The following is a 26408-nucleotide window of genomic DNA, read 5'->3' as shown; positions in this document are numbered from 1 at the left end:
ATCAGACACCTACCTGGTACTCCTCCTCCAGGATAACAGACTGTTTCTGGGGGTTCACCTTGGCCTCCAGGGTGGGATCCAGCTAGAGGAGAGAGAAGAAGAGAGGAAAGGTTAGTGTCACACACACAAGGCAGCTCCTTATTCACACACACAGACCGACACACCGATCTGCACTGTGATCTGGTGAACAAACTGTATATTTGATCATGTACATTTTCTGAAACACACAGCTGGTCTGAAATCACAGCTCTCAACTGGATGTGGGGGGGAGAGAGAGAAGGGCATGAGGAGGGAAGGGGGAGAGGAGGGAAGGGGGAGAGGAGGAGGAGGGGAGGAGGAGAGGAGGGAAGGGGGAGAGGAGCAGGGAAGGGGGAGAGGAGAGGAGGAGGAGGGAGGAGAGGAGGGAGGGGGGGAGAGGAGGAGGGAAGGGGGAGAGGAGGAGGGAAGGGGGAGAGGAGGAGGGAAGGGGAAGAGGAGGAGGGAAGGGGAAGAGGAGGAGGGAAGGGGAAGAGGAGGAGGAGGGAAGGGGGAGAGGAGGAGGAGGGAAGGGGGAGAGGAGGAGGAGGGAAGGGGGAGAGGAGGAGGAGGGAAGGGGGAGAGGAGGGGAGAGAGGAGGAGGAGAGGAGGGAAGGGGGAGAGGAGCAGGGAAGGGGAGAGGAGAGGAGGAGGAGGAGGGAGGAGAGGAGGGAAGGGGGAGAGGAGGAGGAGGGGGAGAGGAGGAGGGAAGGGGGAGGAGGAGGGAAGGGGGAGAGGAGGAGGGAAGGGGGAGAGGAGGAGGAGGGAAGGGGGAGAGGAGGAGGAGGGAAGGGGGAGGAGGAGGAGGGAAGGGAGGAGGAGGGAAGGGGGAGAGGAGGAGGAGGGAAGGGAGGAGGAGGAGGAGGAGGGAAGGGAGGAGGAGGAGGAGGAGGAGGGAAGGGAGGAGAGGAGGAGGGAAGGGGGAGAGAAGAACTCTTGACAATCAAAATGAGGCAGCCTCCTCCTCCCCTTCCCTCCTCCTCTCTCCCTCCCCTTCCCTCCCTCCCTTCCTCTCCCCCTTCCCTCCTCCTCCCTCTCCCCCTTCCCTCCTCTCACCCCCCCCCTCCTCTCCCCTCCCCCTCTCCTCTCCTCCATGCCCTTCTCTCCATCTATTATTTCTGTAATGTATAAATGATGACAGAAGCCAGAGGTAGTCTAGTTTCTAGCTGGCAGAGAGAAAGAAACTGGCAGCGTAGAAAAGATGAGCACTAAGCTGACTCATTCACACCCAGAAGTTACACCCCTCTTCCCCTGTCTCTTCTCTACCCAGAGAGTTGGCACAATTACAAATGGCCCTGTTTCCCTGATCAATTATTCAGCTTCATTTGGAGAAATGTCACCAGGTTGAGTAAAACAGCCAGCTTACCAGCCAAGCCAGATGACTTGGGAACAAGGAGAGGTCGCTTTCTGTCTTTTCTTAGCTGTAGCGTGTTTACAATCATTTTTGAAATAAAGCCAAATCATAATTTAATTTGTGTACCTCTTTGACACTGAGCACTTAACAAAACATTACACTAAAACCCCCAAAAGGCTGAGCGTAGTGTAACAGACTCAGGTGGGGGGCCCTGAGGGGAGACCAACTCTAGAGGGGAGGGGAAGAACCCTGAGAGGAGACCAACTCTAGAGGGGAGGGGAGGAACCCTGAGAGGAGACCAACTCTAGAGGGGAGGGGAGGAACCCTGAGAGGAGACCAACTCTAGAGGGGAGGGGAGGAACCCTGAGAGGAGACCGACTCTAGAGGGGAGGGGAGGAACCCTGAGAAGAGACCAACTCTAGAGGGGAGGAGAAACCCTGAGAAGAGACCAACTCTAGAGGGGAGGGGAGGAACCCTGAGAGGAGACCAACTCTAGAGGGGGAGGGGGAACCCTGAGAGGAGACCAACTCTAGAGGGGAGGGGAGGAACCCTGAGAGGAGACCAACTCTAGAGGGGAGGGGAGGAACCCTGAGAGGAGACCAACTCTAGAGGGGAGGGGAGGAACCCTGAGAGGAGACCAACTCTAGAGGGGAGGGGAGGAACCCTGAGAGGAGACCAACTCTAGAGGGGAGGGAGGAACCCTGAGAGGAGACCAACTCTAGAGGGAGGGGAGGAACCCTGAGAGGAGACCAACTCTAGAGGGGAGGGGAGGAACCCTGAGAGGAGACCAACTCTAGAGGGGAGGGGAGGAACCCTGAGAGGAGACCAACTCTAGAGGGGAGGGGAGGAACCCTGAGAGGAGACCAACTCTAGAGGGGAGGAACCCTGAGAGGAGACCAACTCTAGAGGGGAGGAACCCTGAGAAGAGACCAACTCTAGAGGGGAGGGGAGGAACCCTGAGAGGAGACCAACTCTAGATGGGAGGAACCCTGAGAGGAGACCAACTCTAGAGGGGAGGGGAGAAACCCTGAGAGGAGACCAACTCTAGAGGGGAGGGGAGAAACCCTGAGAGGAGACCAACTCTAGAGGGGAGGAACCCTGAGAGGAGACCAACTCTAGAGGGGAGGAACCCTGAGAGGAGACCAACTCTAGAGGGGAGGAACCCTGAGAGGAGACCAACTCTAGAGGGGAGGGGAGAAACCCTGAGAGGAGACCAACTCTAGAGGGGAGGGGAGGAACCCTGAGAGGAGACCAACTCTAGAGGGGAGGGGAGGAACCCTGAGAGGAGACCAACTCTAGAGGGGAGGGGAGGAACCCTGAGAGGAGACCAACTCTAGAGGGGAGGAACCCTGAGAGGAGACCAACTCTAGAGGGGAGGGGAGGAACCCTGAGAGGAGACCAACTCTAGAGGGGAGGGGAGGAACCCTGAGAGGAGACCAACTCTAGAGGGGAGGGGAGAAACCCTGAGAAGAGACCAACTCTAGAGGGGAGGGGGGGAACCCTGAGAGGAGACCAACTCTAGAGGGGAGGAACCCTGAGAGGAGACCAACTCTAGAGGGGAGGAACCCTGAGAAGAGACCAACTCTAGAGGGGAGGGGAGGAACCCTGAGAGGAGACCAACTCTAGATGGGAGGAACCCTGAGAGGAGACCAACTCTAGAGGGGAGGGGAGAAACCCTGAGAGGAGACCAACTCTAGAGGGGAGGGGAGAAACCCTGAGAGGAGACCAACTCTAGAGGGGAGGAACCCTGAGAGGAGACCAACTCTAGAGGGGAGGAACCCTGAGAGGAGACCAACTCTAGAGGGGAGGAACCCTGAGAGGAGACCAACTCTAGAGGGGAGGGGAGAAACCCTGAGAGGAGACCAACTCTAGAGGGAGGGGAGGAACCCTGAGAGGAGACCAACTCTAGAGGGGAGGGGAGGAACCCTGAGAGGAGACCAACTCTAGAGGGGAGGGGAGGAACCCTGAGAGGAGACCAACTCTAGAGGGGAGGAACCCTGAGAGGAGACCAACTCTAGAGGGGAGGGGAGGAACCCTGAGAGGAGACCAACTCTAGAGGGGAGGGGAGGAACCCTGAGAGGAGACCAACTCTAGAGGGGAGGGAGAAACCCTGAGAAGAGACCAACTCTAGAGGGGAGGGGAGGAACCCTGAGAGGAGACCAACTCTAGAGGGGAGGAACCCTGAGAAGAGACCAACTCTAGAGGGGAGGGGAGGAACCCTGAGAGGAGACCAACTCTAGATGGGAGGAACCCTGAGAGGAGACCAACTCTAGAGGGGAGGGGAGGAACCCTGAGAGGAGACCAACTCTAGAGGGGAGGAACCCTGAGAAGAGACCAACTCTAGAGGGGAGGAACCCTGGAGGAACCCTCTAGAGGGGAGGAGACCCTGAGAGGAGACCAACTCTAGATGGGAGGAACCCTGAGAGGAGACCAACTCTAGAGGGGAGGGGAGAAACCCTGAGAGGAGACCAACTCTAGAGGGGAGGAACCCTGAGAGGAGACCAACTCTAGAGGGGAGGGAGAAACCCTGAGAGGAGACCAACTCTAGAGGATGGGAGGAACCCTGAGAGGAGAAACCTAGAGGGGAGGAGGAGACCAACTCTAGAGGGGGGGAGAAACCCTGAGAGGAGACCAACTCTAGAGGGGAGGAGAACCCTGAGAGGAGACCAACTCTAGAGGGGAGGGGAGGAACCCTGAGAGGAGACCAACTCAACTCTAGAGGGGAGGGAGGAAGAGAGGGAGGGGAGGAACCCTGAGAGGAGACCAACTCTAGAGGGGAGGGGAGGAACCCTGAGAGGAGACCAACTCTAGAGGGGAGGGGAGGAACCCTGAGAGGAGACCAACTCTAGAGGGGAGGGGAGGAACCCTGAGAGGAGACCAACTCTAGAGGGGAGGGGAGGAACCCTGAGAGGAGACCAACTCTAGAGGGGAGGGGAGAAACCCTGAGAAGAGACCAACTCTAGAGGGGAGGGGGGGAACCCTGAGAGGAGACCAACTCTAGAGGGGAGGAACCCTGAGAGGAGACCAACTCTAGAGGGGAGGGGAGAAACCCTGAGAGGAGACCAACTCTAGAGGGGAGGGGAGGAACCCTGAGAGGAGACCAACTCTAGAGGGGAGGGGAGGAACCCTGAGAGGAGACCAACTCTAGAGGGGAGGGGAGGAACCCTGAGAGGAGACCAACTCTAGAGGGGAGGGGAGAAACCCTGAGAGGAGACCAACTCTAGAGGGGAGGGGAGGAACCCTGAGAGGAGACCAACTCTAGAGGGGAGGGGAGGAACCCTGAGAGGAGACCAACTCTAGAGGGGAGGGGAGGAACCCTGAGAGGAGACCAACTCTAGAGGGGAGGGGAGGAACCCTGAGAGGAGACCAACTCTAGAGGGGAGGGGAGGAACCCTGAGAGGAGACCAACTCTAGAGGGGAGGGGAGGAACCCTGAGAGGAGACCAACTCTAGAGGGGAGGGGAGGAACCCTGAGAGGAGACCAACTCTAGAGGGGAGGGGAGGAACCCTGAGAGGAGACCAACTCTAGAGGGGAGGGGAGGAACCCTGAGAGGAGACCAACTCTAGAGGGGGGGGGAGGAACCCTGAGAGGAGACCAACTCTAGAGGGGAGGGGAGGAACCCTGAGAGGAGACCAACTCTAGAGGGGAGGGGAGGAACCCTGAGAGGAGACCAACTCTAGAGGGGAGGGGAGGAACCCTGAGAGGAGACCAACTCTAGAGGGGAGGGGAGGAACCCTGAGAGGAGACCAACTCTAGAGGGGAGGGGAGGAACCCTGAGAGGAGACCAACTCTAGAGGGGAGGGGGAACCCTGAGAAGAGACCAACTCTAGAGGGGAGGGGAGGAACCCTGAGAGGAGACCAACTCTAGAGGGGAGGGGAGGAACCCTGAGAGGAGACCAACTCTAGATGGGAGGGGAGGAACCCTGAGAGGAGACCATAACCTGAGTCCCAAATGACATCGTGTCTGCGGGTTCTCGCTCCTCCCTTGTACGTTCACATTTTTTTTATTTAACTAGGCAAGTCAGTTCAGAACAAATTCTTATTTACAATTGACGGCCTACCGGGGAACAGTGGGTTAACTGCCTTGTTCAGGGGCAGAATGACAGATTTTTTTTAAACCTGGGGATTTGATCTAGCAACCTTTCGGTTACTGGCCCAACGCTCTAACCACTAAGCTACCCTGCCGGCTACCTACTTGATTGATTAATTAATTAATGAAGGTCCCTAATTGGTAAGGAACTCCCCTCACCTGGTTGTCTAGGTCTTAATTGAAAGGGAATTCAAAAATAAACCTATGGACACGAGTCCCTCCACAGAATGAGTTGGACCCCCCCCCTGACATAGGGAGGCATTTGGGATTCAACCCATGTTGGTCTGGAGGAGCATCAATGGAATGAGTTGGACCCCCCTGACATAGGGAGCTATTTGGGACTCAACCCATGTTGGTCTGGAGGGGCTTCAATGGAATGAGTTGGACCCCCCCCCCTGACATAGGGAGCTATTTGGGATTCAACCCATGTTGGTCTGGAGGGGCATCAATGGAATGAGTTGGACCCCCCCTGACATAGGGAGCTATTTGGGACTCAACCCATGTTGGTCTGGAGGAGCATCAATGGAATGAGTTGGACCCCCCCCTGACATAGGGAGCTATTTGGGACTCAACCCATGTTGGTCTGGAGGGGCTTCAATGGAATGAGTTGGACCCCCCCCTGACATAGGGAGCCATTTGGGATTCAACCCATGTTGGTCTGGAGGGGCTTCAATGGAATGAGTTGGACCCCCCCCTGACATAGGGAGCTATTTGGGATTCAACCCATGTTGGTCTGGAGGGGCTTCAATGGAATGAGTTGGACCCCCCCTGACATAGGGAGCTATTTGGGATTCAACCCATGTTGGTCTGGAGGGGCTTCAATGGAATGAGTTGGACCCCCCCCTGACATAGGGAGCTATTTGGGATTCAACCCATGTTGGTCTGGAGGGGCTTCAATGGAATGAGTTGGACCCCCCCTGACATAGGGAGCCATTTGGGATTCAACCCATGTTGGTCTGGAGGGGCTTCAATGGAATGAGTCATTGAGAAAGAGCTCTAATTGGGTCATAGAGACAGTCAGTGGCTGTAAGACTTAACTAGGTCGCTGTCTGGGAGGGAAGATGGAGTGGTTTGTAGAGTAACGTACTGTAGCTAACATGGGTGGGTGTGTGTGTGTGAACTGCACTCCAACCCACGGCTATTTAGCCAGGCCTTGGCATACATAAGATTATTTCTCTCACACACGCAGATGCCACACACGCACAAAAACTTAAAAACACACAATCACAGAAGCAGCAGTCACTGCTGAGGCCCAGGGTTTAGAGGGAGACTGTCACTGCTGAGGACCAGGGTTTAGAAGGAGACTGTCACTGCTGAGACCCAGGGTTTAGAAGGAGACTGTCACTGCTGAGGCCCAGGGTTTAGAGTGAGACCCAGGGTTTAGAGGGAGGCTGTCACTGCTGAGGCCCAGGGTTTAGAGGGAAACTGTCACTGCTGAGGCCCAGGGCTTAGAGGGAGACTGTCACTGCTGAGGCCCAGGGTTTAGAGTGAGACCCAGGGTTTAGAAGGAGACTGTCACTGCTGAGGCCCAGGGTTTAGAAGGAGACTGTCACTGCTTAGGCCCAGGGTTTAGAGGGAGACTGTCACTGCTGAGGCCCAGGGTTTAGAAGGAGAGTGTCACTGCTGAGGCCCAGGGTTTAGAGTGAGACCCAGGGTTTAGAGGGAGACTGTCACTGCTGAGGCCCAGGGTTTAGAGGGAGGCTGTCACTGCTGAGGCCCAGGTTTTAGAGGGAGACTGTCACTGTTGAGGCCCAGGGTTTAGAGGGAGGCTGTCACTGCTGAGGCCCAGGGTTTAGAGGGAGACTGTCACTGCTGAGTCCCAGGGTTTAGAGGGAGACTGTTACTGCTGAGGCCCAGGGTTTAGAGTGAGACCCAGGGTTTAGAAGGAGACTGTCACTGCTGAGGCCCAATGTTTAGAGGGAGACCGTTACTGCTGAGTCCCAGGGTTTAGAGGGAGACTGTTACTGCTGAGGCCCAGGGTTTAGAGTGAGACCCAGGGTTTAGAAGGAGACTGTCACTGCTGAGGCCCAATGTTTAGAGGGAGACTGTTACTGCTGAGGCCCAATGTTTAGAGGGAGACTGTCACTGCTGAGGCTCAGGGTTTAGAGTGAGACCCAGGGTTTAGAGGGAGACGGTCGCTGCTGAGGCCCAGGGTTTAGAGGGAGGCTGTCACTGCTGAGGCCCAGTGTTTAGAGGGAGACTGTCACTGTTGAGGCCCAGGGTTTAGAGGGAGACTGTTACTGCTGAGGCCCAGGGTTTAGAGTGAGACCCAGGGTTTAGAAGGAGACTGTCACTGCTGAGGCCCAGGGTTTAGAAGGAGACTGTCACTGCTGAGGCCCAGGGTTTAGAGGGAGACCAAGGGTTTAGAGGGAGACTGTCATTGCTGAGGCCCAGGGTTTAGAGTGAGACTGTCACTGCTGAGGCCCAGGGTTTAGAGTGAGACCCAGGGTTTAGAGGGAGGCGGTCACTTCTGAGGCCCAGGGTTTAGAGGGAGACTGTCACTGCTGAGGCCCAATGTTTAGAAGGAGACTGTTACTGCTGAGGCCCAGGGTTTAGAGGGAGACTGTTACTGCTGAGGCCCAGGGTTTAGAGGGAGACTGTTACTGCTGAGGCCCAGGGTTTAGAGTGAGGCCCAGGGTTTAGAGGGAGACTGTTACTGCTGAGGCCCAGGGTTTAGAGTGAGACCCATGGTTTAGAGGGAGACTGTCACTGCTGAGGCCCAGGGTTTAGAGGGAGACTGTCACTGCTGAGGCCCAGGGTTTAGAGGGAGACTGTTACTGCTGAGGCCCAGGGTTTAGAGGGAAACTGTTACTGCTGAGGCCCAGGGTTTAGAGGGAGACTGTCACTGCTGAGGCCCAGGGTTTAGAGGGAGACTGTCACTGCTGAGGCCCAGGGTTTAGAGTGAGACCCATAGTTTAGAGGGAGACTGTCACTGCTGAGGCCCAATGTTTAGAGGGAGACTGTTACTGCTGAGGCCCAGGGTTTAGAGGGAGACTGTCACTGCTGAGACCCAGGGTTTAGAGGAAGAGTGTCACTGCTGAGGCCAAGGGTTAAGAGGGAGACTGTCACTACTGAGGCCCAGGGATTAGAGGGAGACTGTCCCTGCTGAGGCCCAGGGTTTAGAGGGAGACTGTCACTGCTGAGGCCCAATGTTTAGAGGGAAACCGTTACTTCTGAGGCCCAGGGTTTAGAGGGAGACTGTTACTGCTGAGGCCCAGGGTTTAGAGGGAGACTGTTACTGCTGAAGCCCAGGGTTTAGAGGGAGACTGTTACTGCTGAGGCCCAGGGTTTAGAGGGAGACTGTTACTGCTGAGGCCTAGGGCTTAGAGTGAGACCCAGGGTTTAGAGGGAGGCTGTCACTGCTGAGGCCCAGGGTTTAGAGGGAGACTGTCACTGCCGAGGCCCAATGTTTAGAGGGAGACTGTTACTGCTGAGGCCCAGGGTTTAGAGAGAGACCCAGGGTTTAGAAGGAGACTGTTACTGCTGAGGCCCAGGGTTTAGAGCAGGGGTGTCAAACATACGGCCCGCGGGCCGGAACCGGCCCCCAAGGAGGTTCGATCAGGCCCGCAGGATAATTTGAAAGTGGAAAAAAATGCATAAAAGACATGGAATTAATATTTTTTTTTTTAAGACAAGCCGCATCACTGAGACAGACTGAAAACAGCAGACGGTATCAATGCGCCATCTGCTGCTTGTTACGACGTTGTTAAGATTGTTAAAGTCTCTACCTCTCCACTACACCCTCATTAGCCAAAATGTCGTTATCCAAACGGAGAAAAGTAGATAAGGAGTGTAGAATTTAAAGAAAAATGGACCACGTCCTATTTATTTACAGAGATGCACGGAAAACCTTTGTGCTTGGTGTGTTTGCAACAAGTTTCGGTATTGAAGGAATATAATATTCGACGCCACTACGAGACTCATCACAGCGAAAAATATGACGGCTTGCAAGGACAACTGAGAAGAGATAAGATTAACGAATTGCTGGCGGGTCTGAGGAAACAGCAGTCAACTTTCATCCAGAGCCGAGAAGTCAGTGAAGCAGCGGTAAAAGCCAGCTACCTAATTGCTAGCGAAATAGCATTAGCATCGAAGCCGTATTCCGACGGTGACTTTGTTAAACGATGCATGATGAAGGCGGCTGAACTTGTATGTCCCGAGAAGCGACAAGCTTTTGCCAATATTAGCCTGACGAGGAATACTATAGCAGAGAGGATTTCGGAACTATCGGCAGATTTAGACAGTCAATTGAAACAGAGAGTCAAGTCATTTATTGCATTTTCCGTGGCAATTGACGAGAGCACTGACATCACAGACGTGGCCCAACTGGCCATATTTATTCGAGGAGTTGATGAGACATTGACTGTTACTGAAGAGTTTCTTGAGTTGGTGCCAATGATGGACACCACAACAGCCGAGGACATTTTCGGCTCTGTCCTTGCTGCATTGGACAGAGTTGGAGTGGACTGGTCCCGCGCTGTCAGCCTGGCTACAGACGGCGCGCCATCCATGGTCGGAAAGAAAGCAGGTGTCGCGACAAAGTTCAAAGACAAAGTACAAGCCCTTAATGGAGGAGATCGTTTCTGGACATTTCACTGTATTTTGCACCAGGAGGCATTGTGTTGCAAGTCGCTGAAAATGGACCACGTCATGGAGGTGGTTGTTCGCACTGTAAATTTCATCCGGTCCAGAGGTCTGAACCATCGTCAGTTTGACAAACTTCTCAGCGACAGCAACATTACCCACAGCCTGCCATACCACACTGAAGTGAGATGGTTAAGCCGAGGCGCTGTGCTGAGGCATTTCTTTGATCTACGAGAGGAAATCGGACAGTTCATGGAGAAAAAGGAAAACCGGTGTTGGAATTACAATCTCAGGAATGGCTACGGGACCTTGCATTCTTGGTTGATATTACTGAACACTTGAACAATCTGAACAAAATGTTGCAAGGCCGCAAAAAGTTGTCACACAGTTTTCTGACAACATACATGCATTTAAGTTGAAGCTGACTTTGTGGGAGATGCAACTGGCAAATGGCAACCCTGCTCATTTCCCTGTCTGAGAGATGTGTGTGACCAGACCTGATGCGGACATGAAACGGTACAAAGACAAAATTGCAGGACTACTGCGGGAGTTTGAGAAACGTTTTCAGGTATTTGGTGAACTTGAGACAGAATTTTCAGTTTTTCGCTCACCTTTCACAGTTAAAGCTTCTGATCTGCCGGTCGAAATTCAGCTAGAGATAATTGATTTGCAGTGTGATGCAGATTTGAAGGGCAAATTTGCCTCTGTAGGTCTGGACAGATTTTATCAGTATCTACTACCAGGGTACCCCAAATTAACAGCCCTGGCTGCTAAAATTTTGTGCATGTTTGGGACAACCTACCTTTGTGAACAAATTTTCTCAGTGATGAATATCAATAAAACAAAAATGCGTTCAAGGCTCACAAACAAGCACTTAAATGACATTCTGAAAGTGACAGCTAGTCAGGACATGACACCTGGTGTTGATGCACTTGTACAGGCCAAAAGATGCCAAGTTTCAGGTACAAATACAAGTCCAGACTAGACTAACACCCTTAAAATGCTGCCTTAGATACTGTTTGCATTGAAAGAATACAGCTCTGTGAAGATGAATCCTTACTGTGGTGATTTAAAAAATGTGCACTTTAATGTTAGTCAGCAACTTCAAAAGTTGTGTGATGGAATTCTACTGTTCATACAACTCCATAAATTTTCAGTATGTATTGTATGTGTATGTATGTTTCATGTATGAAGTTTACAGATTTACAGGACAGGCGAACACTTTCTTCATTACACATTTAAAATCACTCTCCTTAGTTTGTAAGGTGTACGCAGGGATTACATTTAGATTTTATATGCGTATGTGTAAGTGGTTTAAAAATTCCTTTCTTTAAAAGTCTCATTTAATCTTAAAGTGCATTACTATATTTTTCAGTACCAATTAAAGTTGTGCCTTTGTACAATCAGTGGGATCAGTTGCAATGCATATTTGTGAATGATAAAAGTAAATTGCACATTTGTCTAAGGAAATATGAGGTGTTTCATGAAATGTTTTGTAAAAGGATAGTTCATTAAATTTCAATATTTTCCTAATGTTCTTGTGCTTCTTTACACCAAAACAAAGGAAAGACATGATATTTTGGTTATTTATAGCAGAGTATGGTATAATTTTAATGGTCCGGCCCACTTGACATCTCCCTAGGCCGTATGTGGCCCACGATGCGAAATGAGTTTGACACCCCTGGTTTAGAGGGAGACTAGTACTGCTGAGGCCCAGGGTTTAGAGGCAGACTGTCACTGCTGAGACCCAGGGTTTAGAAGGAGACTGTTACTGCTGAGGCCCAGGGTTTAGAGGGAGACTAGTACTGCTGAGGCCCAGGGTTTAGAAGGAGACTGTCACTGCTGAGGCCCAGGGTTTAGAGTGAGACCCAGGGTTTAGAAGGAGACTGTCACTGCTGAGGCCCAGGGTTTAGAGGGAAACTGTCACTGCTGAGGCCCAGGGCTTAGAGGGAGACTGTCACTGCTGAGGCCCAGGGTTTAGAGTGAGACCCAGGGTTTAGAAGGAGACTGTCACTGCTGAGGCCCAGGGTTTAGAAGGAGACTGTCACTGCTGAGGCCCAGGGTTTAGAGGGAGACTGTCACTGCTGAGGCCCAGGGTTTAGAGTGAGACCCAGGGTTTAGAAGGAGACTGTCACTGCTGAGGCCCAGGGTTTAGAGGGAGACTGTCACTGCTGAGGCCCAGGGTTTAGAAGGAGACTGTCACTGCTTAGGCCCAGGGTTTAGAGGGAGACTGTCACTGCTGAGGCCCAGGGTTTAGAAGGAGAGTGTCACTGCTGAGGCCCAGGGTTTAGAGTGAGACCCAGGGTTTAGAGGGAGACTGTCACTGCTGAGGCCCAGGGTTTAGAGGGAGGCTGTCACTGCTGAGGCCCAGGGTTTAGAGGGAGACTGTCACTGTTGAGGCCCAGGGTTTAGAGTGAGACCCAGGGTTTAGAAGGAGACTGTCACTGCTGAGGCCCAATGTTTAGAGGGAGACTGTTACTGCTGAGTCCCAGGGTTTAGAGGGAGACTGTTACTGCTGAGGCCCAGGGTTTAGAGTGAGACCCAGGGTTTAGAAGGAGACTGTCATTGCTGAGGCCCAATGTTTAGAGGGAGACTGTTACTGCTGAGGCCCAATGTTTAGAGGGAGACTGTCACTGCTGAGGCTCAGGGTTTAGAGTGAGACCCAGGGTTTAGAGGGAGACGGTCGCTGCTGAGGCCCAGGGTTTAGAGGGAGGCTGTCACTGCTGAGGCCCAGTGTTTAGAGGGAGACTGTCACTGTTGAGGCCCAGGGTTTAGAAGGAGACTGTCACTGCTGAGGCCCAGGGTTTAGAAGGAGACTGTCACTGCTGAGGCCCAGGGTTTAGAGGGAGACTGTCACTGCTGAGGCCCAGGGTTTAGAGGGAGACTGTCACTGCTGAGGCCCAGGGTTTAGAGGGGGACTGTTACTGCTGAGGCCCAGGGTTTAGAGGGAGACCAAGGGTTTAGAGGGAGACTGTCACTGCTGAGGCCCAGGGTTTAGAGTGAGACTGTCACTGCTGAGGCCCAGGGTTTAGAGTGAGACCCAGGGTTTAGAGGGAGGCGGTCACTGCTGAGGCCCAGGGTTTAGAGGGAGACTGTCACTGCTGAGGCCCAATGTTTAGAAGGAGACTGTTACTGCTGAGGCCCAGGGTTTAGAGGGAGACTGTTACTGCTGAGGCCCAGGGTTTAGAGGGAGACTGTTACTGCTGAGGCCCAGGGTTTAGAGGCCCAGGGTTTAGAGGGAGACTGTTACTGCTGAGGCCCAGGGTTTAGAGTGAGACCCAGGGTTTAGAGGGAGACTGTCACTGCTGAGGCCCAGGGTTTAGAGGGAAACTGTTACTGCTGAGGCCCAGGGTTTAGAGGGAGACTGTCACTGCTGAGGCCCAGGGTTTAGAGGGAGACTGTCACTGCTGAGGCCCAGGGTTTAGAGTGAGACCCATAGTTTAGCGGGAGACTGTCACTGCTGAGGCCCAATGTTTAGAGGGAGACTGTTACTGCTGAGGCCCAGGGTTTAGAGGGAGACTGTCACTGCTGAGGCCCAGGGTTTAAAGTGAGACCCAGAGTTTAGAGGGAGACTGTCACTGCTGAGGCCCAGGGTTTAGAGGGAGACTGTCACTGCTGAGGCCCAGGGTTTAGAGTGAGACCCATAGTTTAGAGGGAGACTGTCACTGCTGAGGCCCAGGGTTGAGGGAGACTGTCACTGTTGAGGCCCAGGGTTTAGAGGGAGACTGTCACTGCTGAGACCCAGGGTTTAGAGGAAGAGTGTCACTGCTGAGGCCAAGGGTTAAGAGGGAGACTGTCACTACTGAGGCCCAGGGTTTAGAGGGAGACTGTCACTGCTGAGTCCCAGGGTTTAGAGGGAGACTGTCCCTGCTGAGGCCCAGGGTTTAGAGGGAGACTGTCACTGCTGAGGCCCAATGTTTAGAGGGAAACCGTTACTTCTGAGGCCCAGGGTTTAGAGGGAGACTGTTACTGCTGAGGCCCAGGGTTTAGAGGGAGACTGTTACTGCTGAAGCCCAGGGTTTAGAGGGAGACTGTTACTGCTGAGGCCCAGGGTTTAGAGGGAGACTGTTACTGCTGAGGCCTAGGGCTTAGAGTGAGACCCAGGGTTTAGAGGGAGGCTGTCACTGCTGAGGCCCAGGGTTTAGAGGGAGACTGTCACTGCCGAGGCCCAATGTTTAGAGGGAGACTGTTACTGCTGAGGCCCAGGGTTTAGAGTGAGACCCAGGGTTTAGAAGGAGACTGTTACTGCTGAGGCCCAGGGTTTAGAGGGAGACTAGTACTGCTGAGGCCCAGGGTTTAGAGGCAGACTGTCACTGCTGAGGCCCAGGGTTTAGAGGGAGACTGTTACTGCTGAGGCCCAATGTTTAGAGGGAGACTGTTACTGCTGAGGCCGAATGTTTAGAGGGAGACTGTCACTGCTGAGGCCCAGGGTTTAGAGTGAGACCCATAGTTTAGAGGGAGACTGTCACTGCTGAGGCCCAATGTTTAGAGGCAGACTGTCACTGCTGAGGCCCAGGGTTTAGAGGGAGACTGTTACTGCTGAGGCCCAGGGTTTAGAGTGAGACCCAGGGTTTAGAGGGAGACTGTCACTGCTGAGGCCCAATGTTTAGAGGGAGACTGTCACTGCTGAGGCCCAATGTTTAGAGGGAGACTGTTACTGCTGAGGCCCAGGGTTTAGAGGGAGACTGTCACTGCTGAGGCCCAGGGTTTAAAGTGAGACCCAGAGTTTAGAGGGAGACTGTCACTGCTGAGGCCCAGGGTTGAGGGAGACTGTCACTGTTGAGGCCCAGGGTTTAGAGGGAGACTGTCACTGCTGAGACCCAGGGTTTAGAGGAAGAGTGTCACTGCTGAGGCCCAGGGTTAAGAGGGAGACTGTCACTACTGAGGCCCAGGGTTTAGAGGGAGACTGTCACTGCTGAGTCCCAGGGTTTAGAGGGAGACTGTCACTGCTGAGGCCCAGGGTTTAGAGGGAGACTGTCACTGTTGAGGCCCAGGGTTTAGAGTGAGACCCAGGGTTTAGAGGGAGACTGTCACTGCTGAGGCCCAGGGTTTAGTGGGACACTGTCACTGCTGAGGCCCAGGGTTTAGAGGGAGACTGTCACTGCTGAGGCCCAGGGTTTAGAGGGAGGCTGTCACTGCTGAGGCCCAGGGTTTAGAGTGAGACCCAGGGTTTAGAGGGAGACTGTCACTGCTGAGGCCCAGGGTTTAGAGGGAGACTGTCACTGCTGAGGCCCAGGGTTTAGAGTGAGACCCAGGGTTTAGAGGGAGGCTGTCACTGCTGAGGCCCAGGGTTTAGAGGGAGACTGTCACTGCTGAGGCCCAGGGTTTAGAGGGAGACTGTTACTGCTGAGGCCCAGGGCTTAGAGGGAGACTGTTACTGCTGAGGCCCAGGGTTGAGAGGGAGACTGTTACTGCTGAGGCCCAGGGTTTAGAGGGAGACTGTTACTGCTGAGGCCCAGGGTTTAGAGGGAGACCCAGAGATTAGAGGGAGGCTGTCAATGCTGAGGCCCAGGGTTTAGAGGGAGACTGTCACTGCTGAGGCCCAGGGTTTAGAGGGAGACTGTTACTGCTGAGGCCCAGGGCTTAGAGTGAGACCCAGGGTTTAGAGGGAGACTGTTACTGCTGAGGCCGAGGGTTTAAAGTGAGACCCAGAGATTAGAGGGAGGCTGTCAATGCTGAGGCCCAGGGTTTAGAGGGAGACTGTCACTGCTGAGGCCCAGGGTTTAGAGGGAGAGTGTCACTGCTGAGGACCAGGGTTAAGAGGGAGACTGTCACTGCTGAGGCCCAGGGTTTAGAGGGACACTGTCACTGCTGAGGCCCAGGGTTTAGAGGGAGACTGTCACTGCTGAGGCCCAGGGTTTAGAGGGAGGCTGTCACTGCTGAGGCCCAGGGTTTAGAGTGAGACCCAGGGTTTAGAGGGAGGCTGTCACTGCTGAGGCCCAGGGTTTAGAGGGAGACTGTCACTGCTGAGACCCAGGGTTGAGACGGAGACTGTTACTGCTGAGGCCCAGGGTTTAGAGGGAGACTGTTACTGCTGAGGCCCAGGGTTTAGAGAGAGACTGTTACTGCTGAGGCCCAGGGTTTAGAGGGAGACTGTTACTGCTGAGGCCCAGGGCTTAGAGTGAGACCCAGGGTTTAGAGGGAGAATGTCACTGCTGAGGCCCAGGGTTTAGAGGGAGACTGTCACTGCTGAGGCCCAGGGTTTAGAGGAGACTGTTACTGCTGAGGCCCAGGGTTTAGAGGGAGACTGTTACTGCTGAGGCCCAGGGTTTAGAGGAGACTGTCACTGCTGAGGCCCAGGGTTTAGAGGGAGACTGTCACTGTTGAGACCCAGGGTTTAGAGGGAGAGTGTCACTGCCGAGGACCAGGGTTAAGAGGGAGACTGTCACTGTTGAGGCCCAGGGTTTAGAGGGAGGCTGACACTGCTAAGGCCCAGGGTTTAGAGTGAGACCCAGGGTTTAGAGGGAGGCTGTCACTGCTGAGGCCCAGGGTTTAGAGGGAGACTGTTACTGCTGAGGCCCAGGGTTTAGAGTTAGGCCCAGGGTTTAGAGGGAGACTGTTACTGCTGAGGCCCAGGGTTTAGAGTGAGACCCATAGTTTAGAGGGAGACTGTCACTGCTGAGGCCCAATGTTTAGAGGGAGACTGTTACTGCTGAGGCCCAGGGTTTAGAGGGAGACTGTCACTGCTGAGGCCCAGGGTTTAAAGTGAGACCCAGAGTTTAGAGGGAGACTGTCACTGTTGAGGCCCAGGGTTTAGAGGGAGACTGTCACTGCTGAGACCCAGGGTTTAGAGGAAGAGTGTCACTGCTGAGGCCAAGGGTTAAGAGGGAGACTGTCACTACTGAGGCCCAGGGTTTAGAGGGAGACTGTCACTGCTGAGTCCCAGGGTTTAGAGGGAGACTGTCCCTGCTGAGGCCCAGGGTTTAGAGGGAGACTGTTACTGCTGAGGCCCAGGGTTTAGAGGGAGACTGTTACTGCTGAGGCCTAGGGCTTAGAGTGAGACCCAGGGTTTAGAGGGAGACTGTTACTGCTGAGGCCCAGGGTTTAGAGGGAGACTGTTACTGCTGAAGCCCAGGGTTTAGAGGGAGACTGTTACTGCTGAGGCCCAGGGTTTAGAGGGAGACTGTTACTGCTGAGGCCTAGGGCTTAGAGTGAGACCCAGGGTTTAGAGGGAGGCTGTCACTGCTGAGGCCCAGGGTTTAGAGGGAGACTAGTACTGCTGAGGCCCAGGGTTTAGAGGCAGACTGTCACTGCTGAGGCCCAGGGTTTAGAGGGAGACTGTTACTGCTGAGTTCCAGGGTTTAGAGTGAGACCCAGGGTTTAGAGGGAGACTGTCACTGCTGAGGCCCAATGTTTAGAGGGAGACTGTTACTGCTGAGGCCGAATGTTTAGAGGGAGACTGTCACTGCTGAGGCCCAGGGTTTAGAGTGAGACCCATAGTTTAGAGGGAGACTGTCACTGCTGAGGCCCAATGTTTAGAGGCAGACTGTCACTGCTGAGGCCCAGGGTTTAGAGGGAGACTGTTACTGCTGAGGCCCAGGGTTTAGAGTGAGACCCAGGGTTTAGAGGGAGACTGTCACTGCTGAGGCCCAATGTTTAGAGGGAGACTGTTACTGCTGAGGCCGAATGTTTAGAGGGAGACTGTCACTGCTGAGGCCCAGGGTTTAGAGGGTGAGACCCATAGTTTAGAGGAGACTGTCACTGCTGAGGCCCAATGTTTAGAGGGAGACTGTTACTGCTGAGACCCAGAGTTTAGAGGGAGACTGTCACTGCTGAGGCCCAGGGTTGAGGGAGACTGTCACTGTTGAGGCCCAGGGTTTAGAGGGAGACTGTCACAGGGTTTAGAGGAAGACTGTACTGCTGAGGCCCAGGGTTTAGAGGGAGACTGTCACTGCTGAGGCCCAGGGTTTAGAGGGAAGAGTGTCACTGCTGAGGCCCAGGGTTTAGAGGGAGACTGTCACTACTGAGGCCCAGGGTTTAGAGGGAGACTGTCACTGCTGAGGCCCAGGGTTTAGAGGGAGACTGTCACTGCTGAGGCCCAGGGTTTAGAGGCCCAGGGTTTAGAGGGAGACTGTCACTGTTGAGGCCCAGGGTTTAGAGTGAGAACCAGGGTTTAGAGGGAGACTGTCACTGCTGAGGCCCAGGGTTTAGTGGGACACTGTCACTGCTGAGGCCCAGGGTTTAGAGGAAGACTGTCACTGCTGAGGCCCAGGGTTTAGAGGGAGGCTGTCACTGCTGAGGCCCAGGGTTTAGAGTGAGACCCAGGGTTTAGAGGGAGACTGTCACTGCTGAGGCCCAGGGTTTAGAGGGAGACTGTCACTGCTGAGGCCCAGGGTTTAGAGTGAGACCCAGGGTTTAGAGGGAGGCTGTCACTGCTGAGGCCCAGGGTTTAGAGGGAGACTGTTACTGCTGAGGCCCAGGGCTTAGAGGGAGACTGTTACTGCTGAGGCCCAGGGTTGAGAGGGAGACTGTTACTGCTGAGGCCCAGGGTTTAGAGGGAGACTGTTACTGCTGAGGCCCAGGGTTTAGAGGGAGACTGTTACTGCTGAGGCCCAGGGTTTAGAGGGAGACTGTTACTGCTGAGGCCCAGGGCTTAGAGTGAGACCCAGGGTTTAGAGGGAGACTGTTACTGCTGAGGCCGAGGGTTTAAAGTGAGACCCAGAGATTAGAGGGAGGCTGTCAATGCTGAGGCCCAGGGTTTAGAGGGAGACTGTCACTGCTGAGGCCCAGGGTTTAGAGGGAGAGTGTCACTGCTGAGGACCAGGGTTAAGAGGGAGACTGTCACTGTTGAGGCCCAGGGTTTAGAGGGACACTGTCACTGCTGAGGCCCAGGGTTTAGAGGGAGACTGTCACTGCTGAGGCCCAGGGTTTAGAGGGAGGCTGTCACTGCTGAGGCCCAGGGTTTAGAGTGAGACCCAGGGTTTAGAGGGAGGCTGTCACTGCTGAGGCCCAGGGTTTAGAGGGAGACTGTCACTGCTGAGGCCCAGGGTTGAGACGGAGACTGTTACTGCTGAGGCCCAGGGTTTAGAGGGAGACTGTTACTGCTGAGGCCCAGGGTTTAGAGAGAGACTGTTACTGCTGAGGCCCAGGGTTTAGAGGGAGACTGTTACTGCTGAGGCCCAGGGCTTAGAGTGAGACCCAGGGTTTAGAGGGAGAATGTCACTGCTGAGGCCCAGGGTTTAGAGGGAGACTGTCACTGCTGAGGCCCAGGGTTTAGAGGGAGACTGTCACTGCTGAGGCCCAGGGTTTAGAGGAGACTGTTACTGCTGAGGCCCAGGGTTTAGAGGGAGACTGTCACTGCTGAGGCCCAGGGTTTAGAGGGAGACTGTCACTGTTGAGACCCAGGGTTTAGAGGGAGAGTGTCACTGCCGAGGACCAGGGTTAAGAGGAGACTGTCACTGTTGAGGCCCAGGGTTTAGAGGAGGCTGACACTGCTGAGGCCCAGGGTTTAGAGTGAGACCCAGGGTTTAGAGGAGGCTGTCACTGCTGAGGCCCAGGGTTTAGAGGGAGACTGTTACTGCTGAGGCCCAGGGTTTAGAGTTAGGCCCAGGGTTTAGAGGGAGACTGTTACTGCTGAGGCCCAGGGTTTAGAGTGAGTCCCAGGGTTTAGAGGGAGACTGTCACTGCTGAGGCCCAGGGTTTAGAGGGAGACTGTCACTGCTGAGGCCCAGGGTTTAGAGGGAGACTGTTACTGCTGAGGCCCAGGGTTTAGAGGGAAACTGTTACTGCTGAGGCCCAGGGTTTAAGGTGAGACCCAGGGTTTAGAGGGAGACTGTCACTGCTGAGGCCCAGGGTTTAGAGGGAGACTGTCACTGCTGAGGCCCAGGGTTTAGAGTGAGACCCATAGTTTAGAGGGAGACTGTCACTGCTGAGGCCCAATGTTTAGAGGGAGACTGTTACTGCTGAGGCCCAGGGTTTAGAGGGAGACTGTCACTGCTGAGGCCCAGGGTTTAAAGTGAGACCCAGAGTTTAGAGGGAGACTGTCACTGCTGAGGCCCAGGGTTGAGGGAGACTGTCACTGTTGAGGCCCAGGGTTTAGAGGGAGACTGTCACTGCTGAGACCCAGGGTTTAGAGGAAGAGTGTCACTGCTGAGGCCAAGGGTTAAGAGGAGACTGTCACTACTGAGGCCCAGGGTTTAGAGGGAGACTGTCACTGCTGAGTCCCAGGGTTTAGAGGGAGACTGTCCCTGCTGAGGCCCAGGGTTTAGAGGGAGACTGTTACTGCTGAGGCCCAGGGTTTAGAGGGAGACTGTTACTGCTGAGGCCTAGGGCTTAGAGTGAGACCCAGGGTTTAGAGGGAGACTGTTACTGCTGAGGCCCAGGGTTTAGAGGGAGACTGTTACTGCTGAAGCCCAGGGTTTAGAGGGAGACTGTTACTGCTGAGGCCCAGGGTTTAGAGGGAGACTGTTACTGCTGAGGCCTAGGGCTTAGAGTGAGACCCAGGGTTTAGAGGAGGCTGTCACTGCTGAGGCCCAGGGTTTAGAGGGAGACTGTTACTGCTGAGGCCTAGGGCTTAGAGTGAGACCCAGGGTTTAGAGGGAGACTGTCACTGCTGAGGCCCAATGTTTAGAGGGAGACTGTTACTGCCGAGGCCCAATGTTTAGAGGGAGACTGTTACTGCTGAGGCCCAGGGTTTAGAGTGAGACCCAGGGTTTAGAAGGAGACTGTTACTGCTGAGGCCCAGGGTTTAGAGGGAGACTAGTACTGCTGAGGCCCAGGGTTTAGAGGCAGACTGTCACTGCTGAGGCCCAGGGTTTAGAGGGAGACTGTTACTGCTGAGGCCTAGGGCTTAGAGTGAGACCCAGGGTTTAGAGGGAGACTGTCACTGCTGAGGCCCAATGTTTAGAGGGAGACTGTTTGCTGAGGCCGAATGTTTAGAGGGAGACTGTCACTGCTGAGGCCCAGGGTTTAGAGTGAGACCCATAGTTTAGAGGGAGACTGTCACTGCTGAGGCCCAATGTTTAGAGGGAGACTGTTACTGCTGAGGCCCAGGGTTTAGAGGGAGACTGTCACTGCTGAGGCCCAGGGTTTAAAGTGAGACCCAGAGTTTAGAGGGAGACTGTCACTGCTGAGGCCCAGGGTTGAGGGAGACTGTCACTGTTGAGGCCCAGGGTTTAGAGGGAGACTGTCACTGCTGAGACCCAGGGTTTAGAGGAAGAGTGTCACTGCTGAGGCCCAGGGTTAAGAGGGAGACTGTCACTACTGAGGCCCAGGGTTTAGAGGGAGACTGTCACTGCTGAGTCCCAGGGTTTAGAGGGAGACTGTCACTGCTGAGGCCCAGGGTTTAGAGGGAGACTGTCACTGTTGAGGCCCAGGGTTTAGAGTGAGACCCAGGGTTTAGAGGGAGACTGTCACTGCTGAGGCCCAGGGTTTAGTGGGACACTGTCACTGCTGAGGCCCAGGGTTTAGAGGGAGACTGTCACTGCTGAGGCCCAGGGTTTAGAGGGAGGCTGTCACTGCTGAGGCCCAGGGTTTAGAGTGAGACCCAGGGTTTAGAGGGAGGCTGTTACTGCTGAGGCCGAGGGTTTAAAGTGAGACCCAGAGATTAGAGGGAGGCTGTCACTGCTGAGGCCCAGGGTTTAGAGGGAGAGTGTCACTGCTGAGGACCAGGGTTAAGAGGGAGACTGTCACTGTTGAGGCCCAGGGTTTAGAGGGAGGCTGACACTGCTAAGGCCCAGGGTTTAGAGTGAGACCCAGGGTTTAGAGGGAGGCTGTCACTGCTGAGGCCCAGGGTTTAGAGGGAGACTGTTACTGCTGAGGCCCAGGGTTTAGAGTTAGGCCCAGGGTTTAGAGGGAGACTGTTACTGCTGAGGCCCAGGGTTTAGAGTGAGACCCATAGTTTAGAGGGAGACTGTCACTGCTGAGGCCCAATGTTTAGAGGGAGACTGTTACTGCTGAGGCCCAGGGTTTAGAGGGAGACTGTCACTGCTGAGGCCCAGGGTTTAAAGTGAGACCCAGAGTTTAGAGGGAGACTGTCACTGCTGAGGCCCAGGGTTGAGGGAGACTGTCACTGTTGAGGCCCAGGGTTTAGAGGGAGACTGTCACTGCTGAGACCCAGGGTTTAGAGGAAGAGTGTCACTGCTGAGGCCAAGGGTTAAGAGGAGACTGTCACTACTGAGGCCCAGGGTTTAGAGGGAGACTGTCACTGCTGAGTCCCAGGGTTTAGAGGGAGACTGTCCCTGCTGAGGCCCAGGGTTTAGAGGGAGACTGTTACTGCTGAGGCCCAGGGTTTAGAGGGAGACTGTTACTGCTGAGGCCTAGGGCTTAGAGTGAGACCCAGGGTTTAGAGGGAGACTGTTACTGCTGAGGCCCAGGGTTTAGAGGGAGACTGTTACTGCTGAAGCCCAGGGTTTAGAGGGAGACTGTTACTGCTGAGGCCCAGGGTTTAGAGGGAGACTGTTACTGCTGAGGCCTAGGGCTTAGAGTGAGACCCAGGGTTTAGAGGGAGGCTGTCACTGCTGAGGCCCAGGGTTTAGAGGGAGACTAGTACTGCTGAGGCCCAGGGTTTAGAGGCAGACTGTCACTGCTGAGGCCCAGGGTTTAGAGGGAGACTGTTACTGCTGAGTTCCAGGGTTTAGAGTGAGACCCAGGGTTTAGAGGGAGACTGTCACTGCTGAGGCCCAATGTTTAGAGGGAGACTGTTACTGCTGAGGCCGAATGTTTAGAGGGAGACTGTCACTGCTGAGGCCCAGGGTTTAGAGTGAGACCCATAGTTTAGAGGGAGACTGTCACTGCTGAGGCCCAATGTTTAGAGGCAGACTGTCACTGCTGAGGCCCAGGGTTTAGAGGGAGACTGTTACTGCTGAGGCCCAGGGTTTAGAGTGAGACCCAGGGTTTAGAGGGAGACTGTCACTGCTGAGGCCCAATGTTTAGAGGGAGACTGTTACTGCTGAGGCCGAATGTTTAGAGGGAGACTGTCACTGCTGAGGCCCAGGGTTTAGAGTGAGACCCATAGTTTAGAGGGAGACTGTCACTGCTGAGGCCCAATGTTTAGAGGGAGACTGTTACTGCTGAGACCCAGAGTTTAGAGGGAGACTGTCACTGCTGAGGCCCAGGGTTGAGGGAGACTGTCACTGTTGAGGCCCAGGGTTTAGAGGGAGACTGTCACTGCTGAGACCCAGGGTTTAGAGGAAGAGTGTCACTGCTGAGGCCCAGGGTTAAGAGGGAGACTGTCACTACTGAGGCCCAGGGTTTAGAGGGAGACTGTCACTGCTGAGTCCCAGGGTTTAGAGGGAGACTGTCACTGCTGAGGCCCAGGGTTTAGAGGGAGACTGTCACTGTTGAGGCCCAGGGTTTAGAGTGAGAACCAGGGTTTAGAGGGAGACTGTCACTGCTGAGGCCCAGGGTTTAGTGGGACACTGTCACTGCTGAGGCCCAGGGTTTAGAGGAAGACTGTCACTGCTGAGGCCCAGGGTTTAGAGGGAGGCTGTCACTGCTGAGGCCCAGGGTTTAGAGTGAGACCCAGGGTTTAGAGGGAGACTGTCACTGCTGAGGCCCAGGGTTTAGAGGGAGACTGTCACTGCTGAGGCCCAGGGTTTAGAGTGAGACCCAGGGTTTAGAGGGAGGCTGTCACTGCTGAGGCCAAGGGTTTAGAGGGAGACTGTCACTGCTGAGGCCCAGGGTTTAGAGGGAGACTGTTACTGCTGAGGCCCAGGGCTTAGAGGGAGACTGTTACTGCTGAGGCCCAGGGTTGAGAGGGAGACTGTTACTGCTGAGGCCCAGGGTTTAGAGGGAGACTGTTACTGCTGAGGCCCAGGGTTTAGAGGGAGACTGTTACTGCTGAGGCCCAGGGTTTAGAGGGAGACTGTTACTGCTGAGGCCCAGGGCTTAGAGTGAGACCCAGGGTTTAGAGGGAGACTGTTACTGCTGAGGCCGAGGTTTAAAGTGAGACCCAGAGATTAGAGGAGGCTGTCAATGCTGAGGCCCAGGGTTTAGAGGGAGACTGTCACTGCTGAGGCCCAGGGTTTAGAGGGAGAGTGTCACTGCTGAGGACCAGGGTTAAGAGGAGACTGTCACTGTTGAGGCCCAGGGTTTAGAGGGACACTGTCACTGCTGAGGCCCAGGGTTTAGAGGAGACTGTCACTGCTGAGGCCCAGGGTTTAGAGGGGAGGCTGTCACTGCTGAGGCCCAGGGTTTAGAGTGAGACCCAGGGTTTAGAGGGAGGCTGTCACTGCTGAGGCCCAGGGTTTAGAGGGAGACTGTCACTGCTGAGGCCCAGGGTTGAGACGGAGACTGTTACTGCTGAGGCCCAGGGTTTAGAGGGAGACTGTTACTGCTGAGGCCCAGGGTTTAGAGAGAGACTGTTACTGCTGAGGCCCAGGGTTTAGAGGGAGACTGTTACTGCTGAGGCCCAGGGCTTAGAGTGAGACCCAGGGTTTAGAGGGAGAATGTCACTGCTGAGGCCCAGGGTTTAGAGGGAGACTGTCACTGCTGAGGCCCAGGGTTTAGAGGGAGACTGTCACTGCTGAGGCCCAGGGTTTAGAGGGAGACTGTTACTGCTGAGGCCCAGGGTTTAGAGGGAGACTGTCACTGCTGAGGCCCAGGGTTTAGAGGGAGACTGTCACTGTTGAGACCCAGGGTTTAGAGGGAGAGTGTCACTGCCGAGGACCAGGGTTAAGAGGGAGACTGTCACTGTTGAGGCCCAGGGTTTAGAGGGAGGCTGACACTGCTGAGGCCCAGGGTTTAGAGTGAGACCCAGGGTTTAGAGGGAGGCTGTCACTGCTGAGGCCCAGGGTTTAGAGGGAGACTGTTACTGCTGAGGCCCAGGGTTTAGAGTTAGGCCCAGGGTTTAGAGGGAGACTGTTACTGCTGAGGCCCAGGGTTTAGAGTGAGTCCCAGGGTTTAGAGGGAGACTGTCACTGCTGAGGCCCAGGGTTTAGAGGGAGACTGTCACTGCTGAGGCCCAGGGTTTAGAGGGAGACTGTTACTGCTGAGGCCCAGGGTTTAGAGGGAAACTGTTACTGCTGAGGCCCAGGGTTTAAGGTGAGACCCAGGGTTTAGAGGGAGACTGTCACTGCTGAGGCCCAGGGTTTAGAGGAGACTGTCACTGCTGAGGCCCAGGGTTTAGAGTGAGACCCATAGTTTAGAGGGAGACTGTCACTGCTGAGGCCCAATGTTTAGAGGGAGACTGTTACTGCTGAGGCCCAGGGTTTAGAGGGAGACTGTCACTGCTGAGGCCCAGGGTTTAAAGTGAGACCCAGAGTTTAGAGGGAGACTGTCACTGCTGAGGCCCAGGGTTGAGGGAGACTGTCACTGTTGAGGCCCAGGGTTTAGAGGGAGACTGTCACTGCTGAGACCCAGGGTTTAGAGGAAGAGTGTCACTGCTGAGGCCAAGGGTTAAGAGGGAGACTGTCACTACTGAGGCCCAGGGTTTAGAGGGAGACTGTCACTGCTGAGTCCCAGGGTTTAGAGGGAGACTGTCCCTGCTGAGGCCCAGGGTTTAGAGGGAGACTGTTACTGCTGAGGCCCAGGGTTTAGAGGGAGACTGTTACTGCTGAGGCCTAGGGCTTAGAGTGAGACCCAGGGTTTAGAGGGAGACTGTTACTGCTGAGGCCCAGGGTTTAGAGGGAGACTGTTACTGCTGAAGCCCAGGGTTTAGAGGGAGACTGTTACTGCTGAGGCCCAGGGTTTAGAGGGAGACTGTTACTGCTGAGGCCTAGGGCTTAGAGTGAGACCCAGGGTTTAGAGGGAGGCTGTCACTGCTGAGGCCCAGGGTTTAGAGGGAGACTGTTACTGCTGAGGCCTAGGGCTTAGAGTGAGACCCAGGGTTTAGAGGGAGACTGTCACTGCTGAGGCCCAATGTTTAGAGGGAGACTGTTACTGCCGAGGCCCAATGTTTAGAGGGAGACTGTTACTGCTGAGGCCCAGGGTTTAGAGTGAGACCCAGGGTTTAGAAGGAGACTGTTACTGCTGAGGCCCAGGGTTTAGAGGGAGACTAGTACTGCTGAGGCCCAGGGTTTAGAGGCAGACTGTCACTGCTGAGGCCCAGGGTTTAGAGGGAGACTGTTACTGCTGAGGCCTAGGGCTTAGAGTGAGACCCAGGGTTTAGAGGGAGACTGTCACTGCTGAGGCCCAATGTTTAGAGGGAGACTGTTACTGCTGAGGCCGAATGTTTAGAGGGAGACTGTCACTGCTGAGGCCCAGGGTTTAGAGTGAGACCCATAGTTTAGAGGGAGACTGTCACTGCTGAGGCCCAATGTTTAGAGGGAGACTGTTACTGCTGAGGCCCAGGGTTTAGAGGGAGACTGTCACTGCTGAGGCCCAGGGTTTAAAGTGAGACCCAGAGTTTAGAGGGAGACTGTCACTGCTGAGGCCCAGGGTTGAGGGAGACTGTCACTGTTGAGGCCCAGGGTTTAGAGGGAGACT

The 26408-nt window shown here is 54.6% G+C and overlaps 1 protein-coding gene across 1 annotated transcript in view; it reads right to left on the bottom strand.

Moving 5' to 3' along the window:
* Positions 1 to 26408, bottom strand: part of LOC127915769 (cytochrome c oxidase assembly protein COX16 homolog, mitochondrial) — a 40359-nt gene that overhangs the window by 2278 nt on the left and 11673 nt on the right. Inside the window, exon 3 of the mRNA XM_052496202.1 lies at positions 14 to 82. Coding sequence (XP_052352162.1) covers positions 14 to 82 — 69 coding nt within the window. The remainder of the gene's footprint in view (positions 1 to 13; positions 83 to 26408) is intronic.

This window comes from Oncorhynchus keta, chromosome 35 (genome assembly GCF_023373465.1).
Source record: "Oncorhynchus keta strain PuntledgeMale-10-30-2019 chromosome 35, Oket_V2, whole genome shotgun sequence".
Lineage (NCBI taxonomy): Eukaryota > Metazoa > Chordata > Actinopteri > Salmoniformes > Salmonidae > Oncorhynchus > Oncorhynchus keta.
The sequence above is the reverse complement of the archived record's forward strand: the minus strand, read 5'-3'. Positions and strand labels throughout refer to the sequence as shown.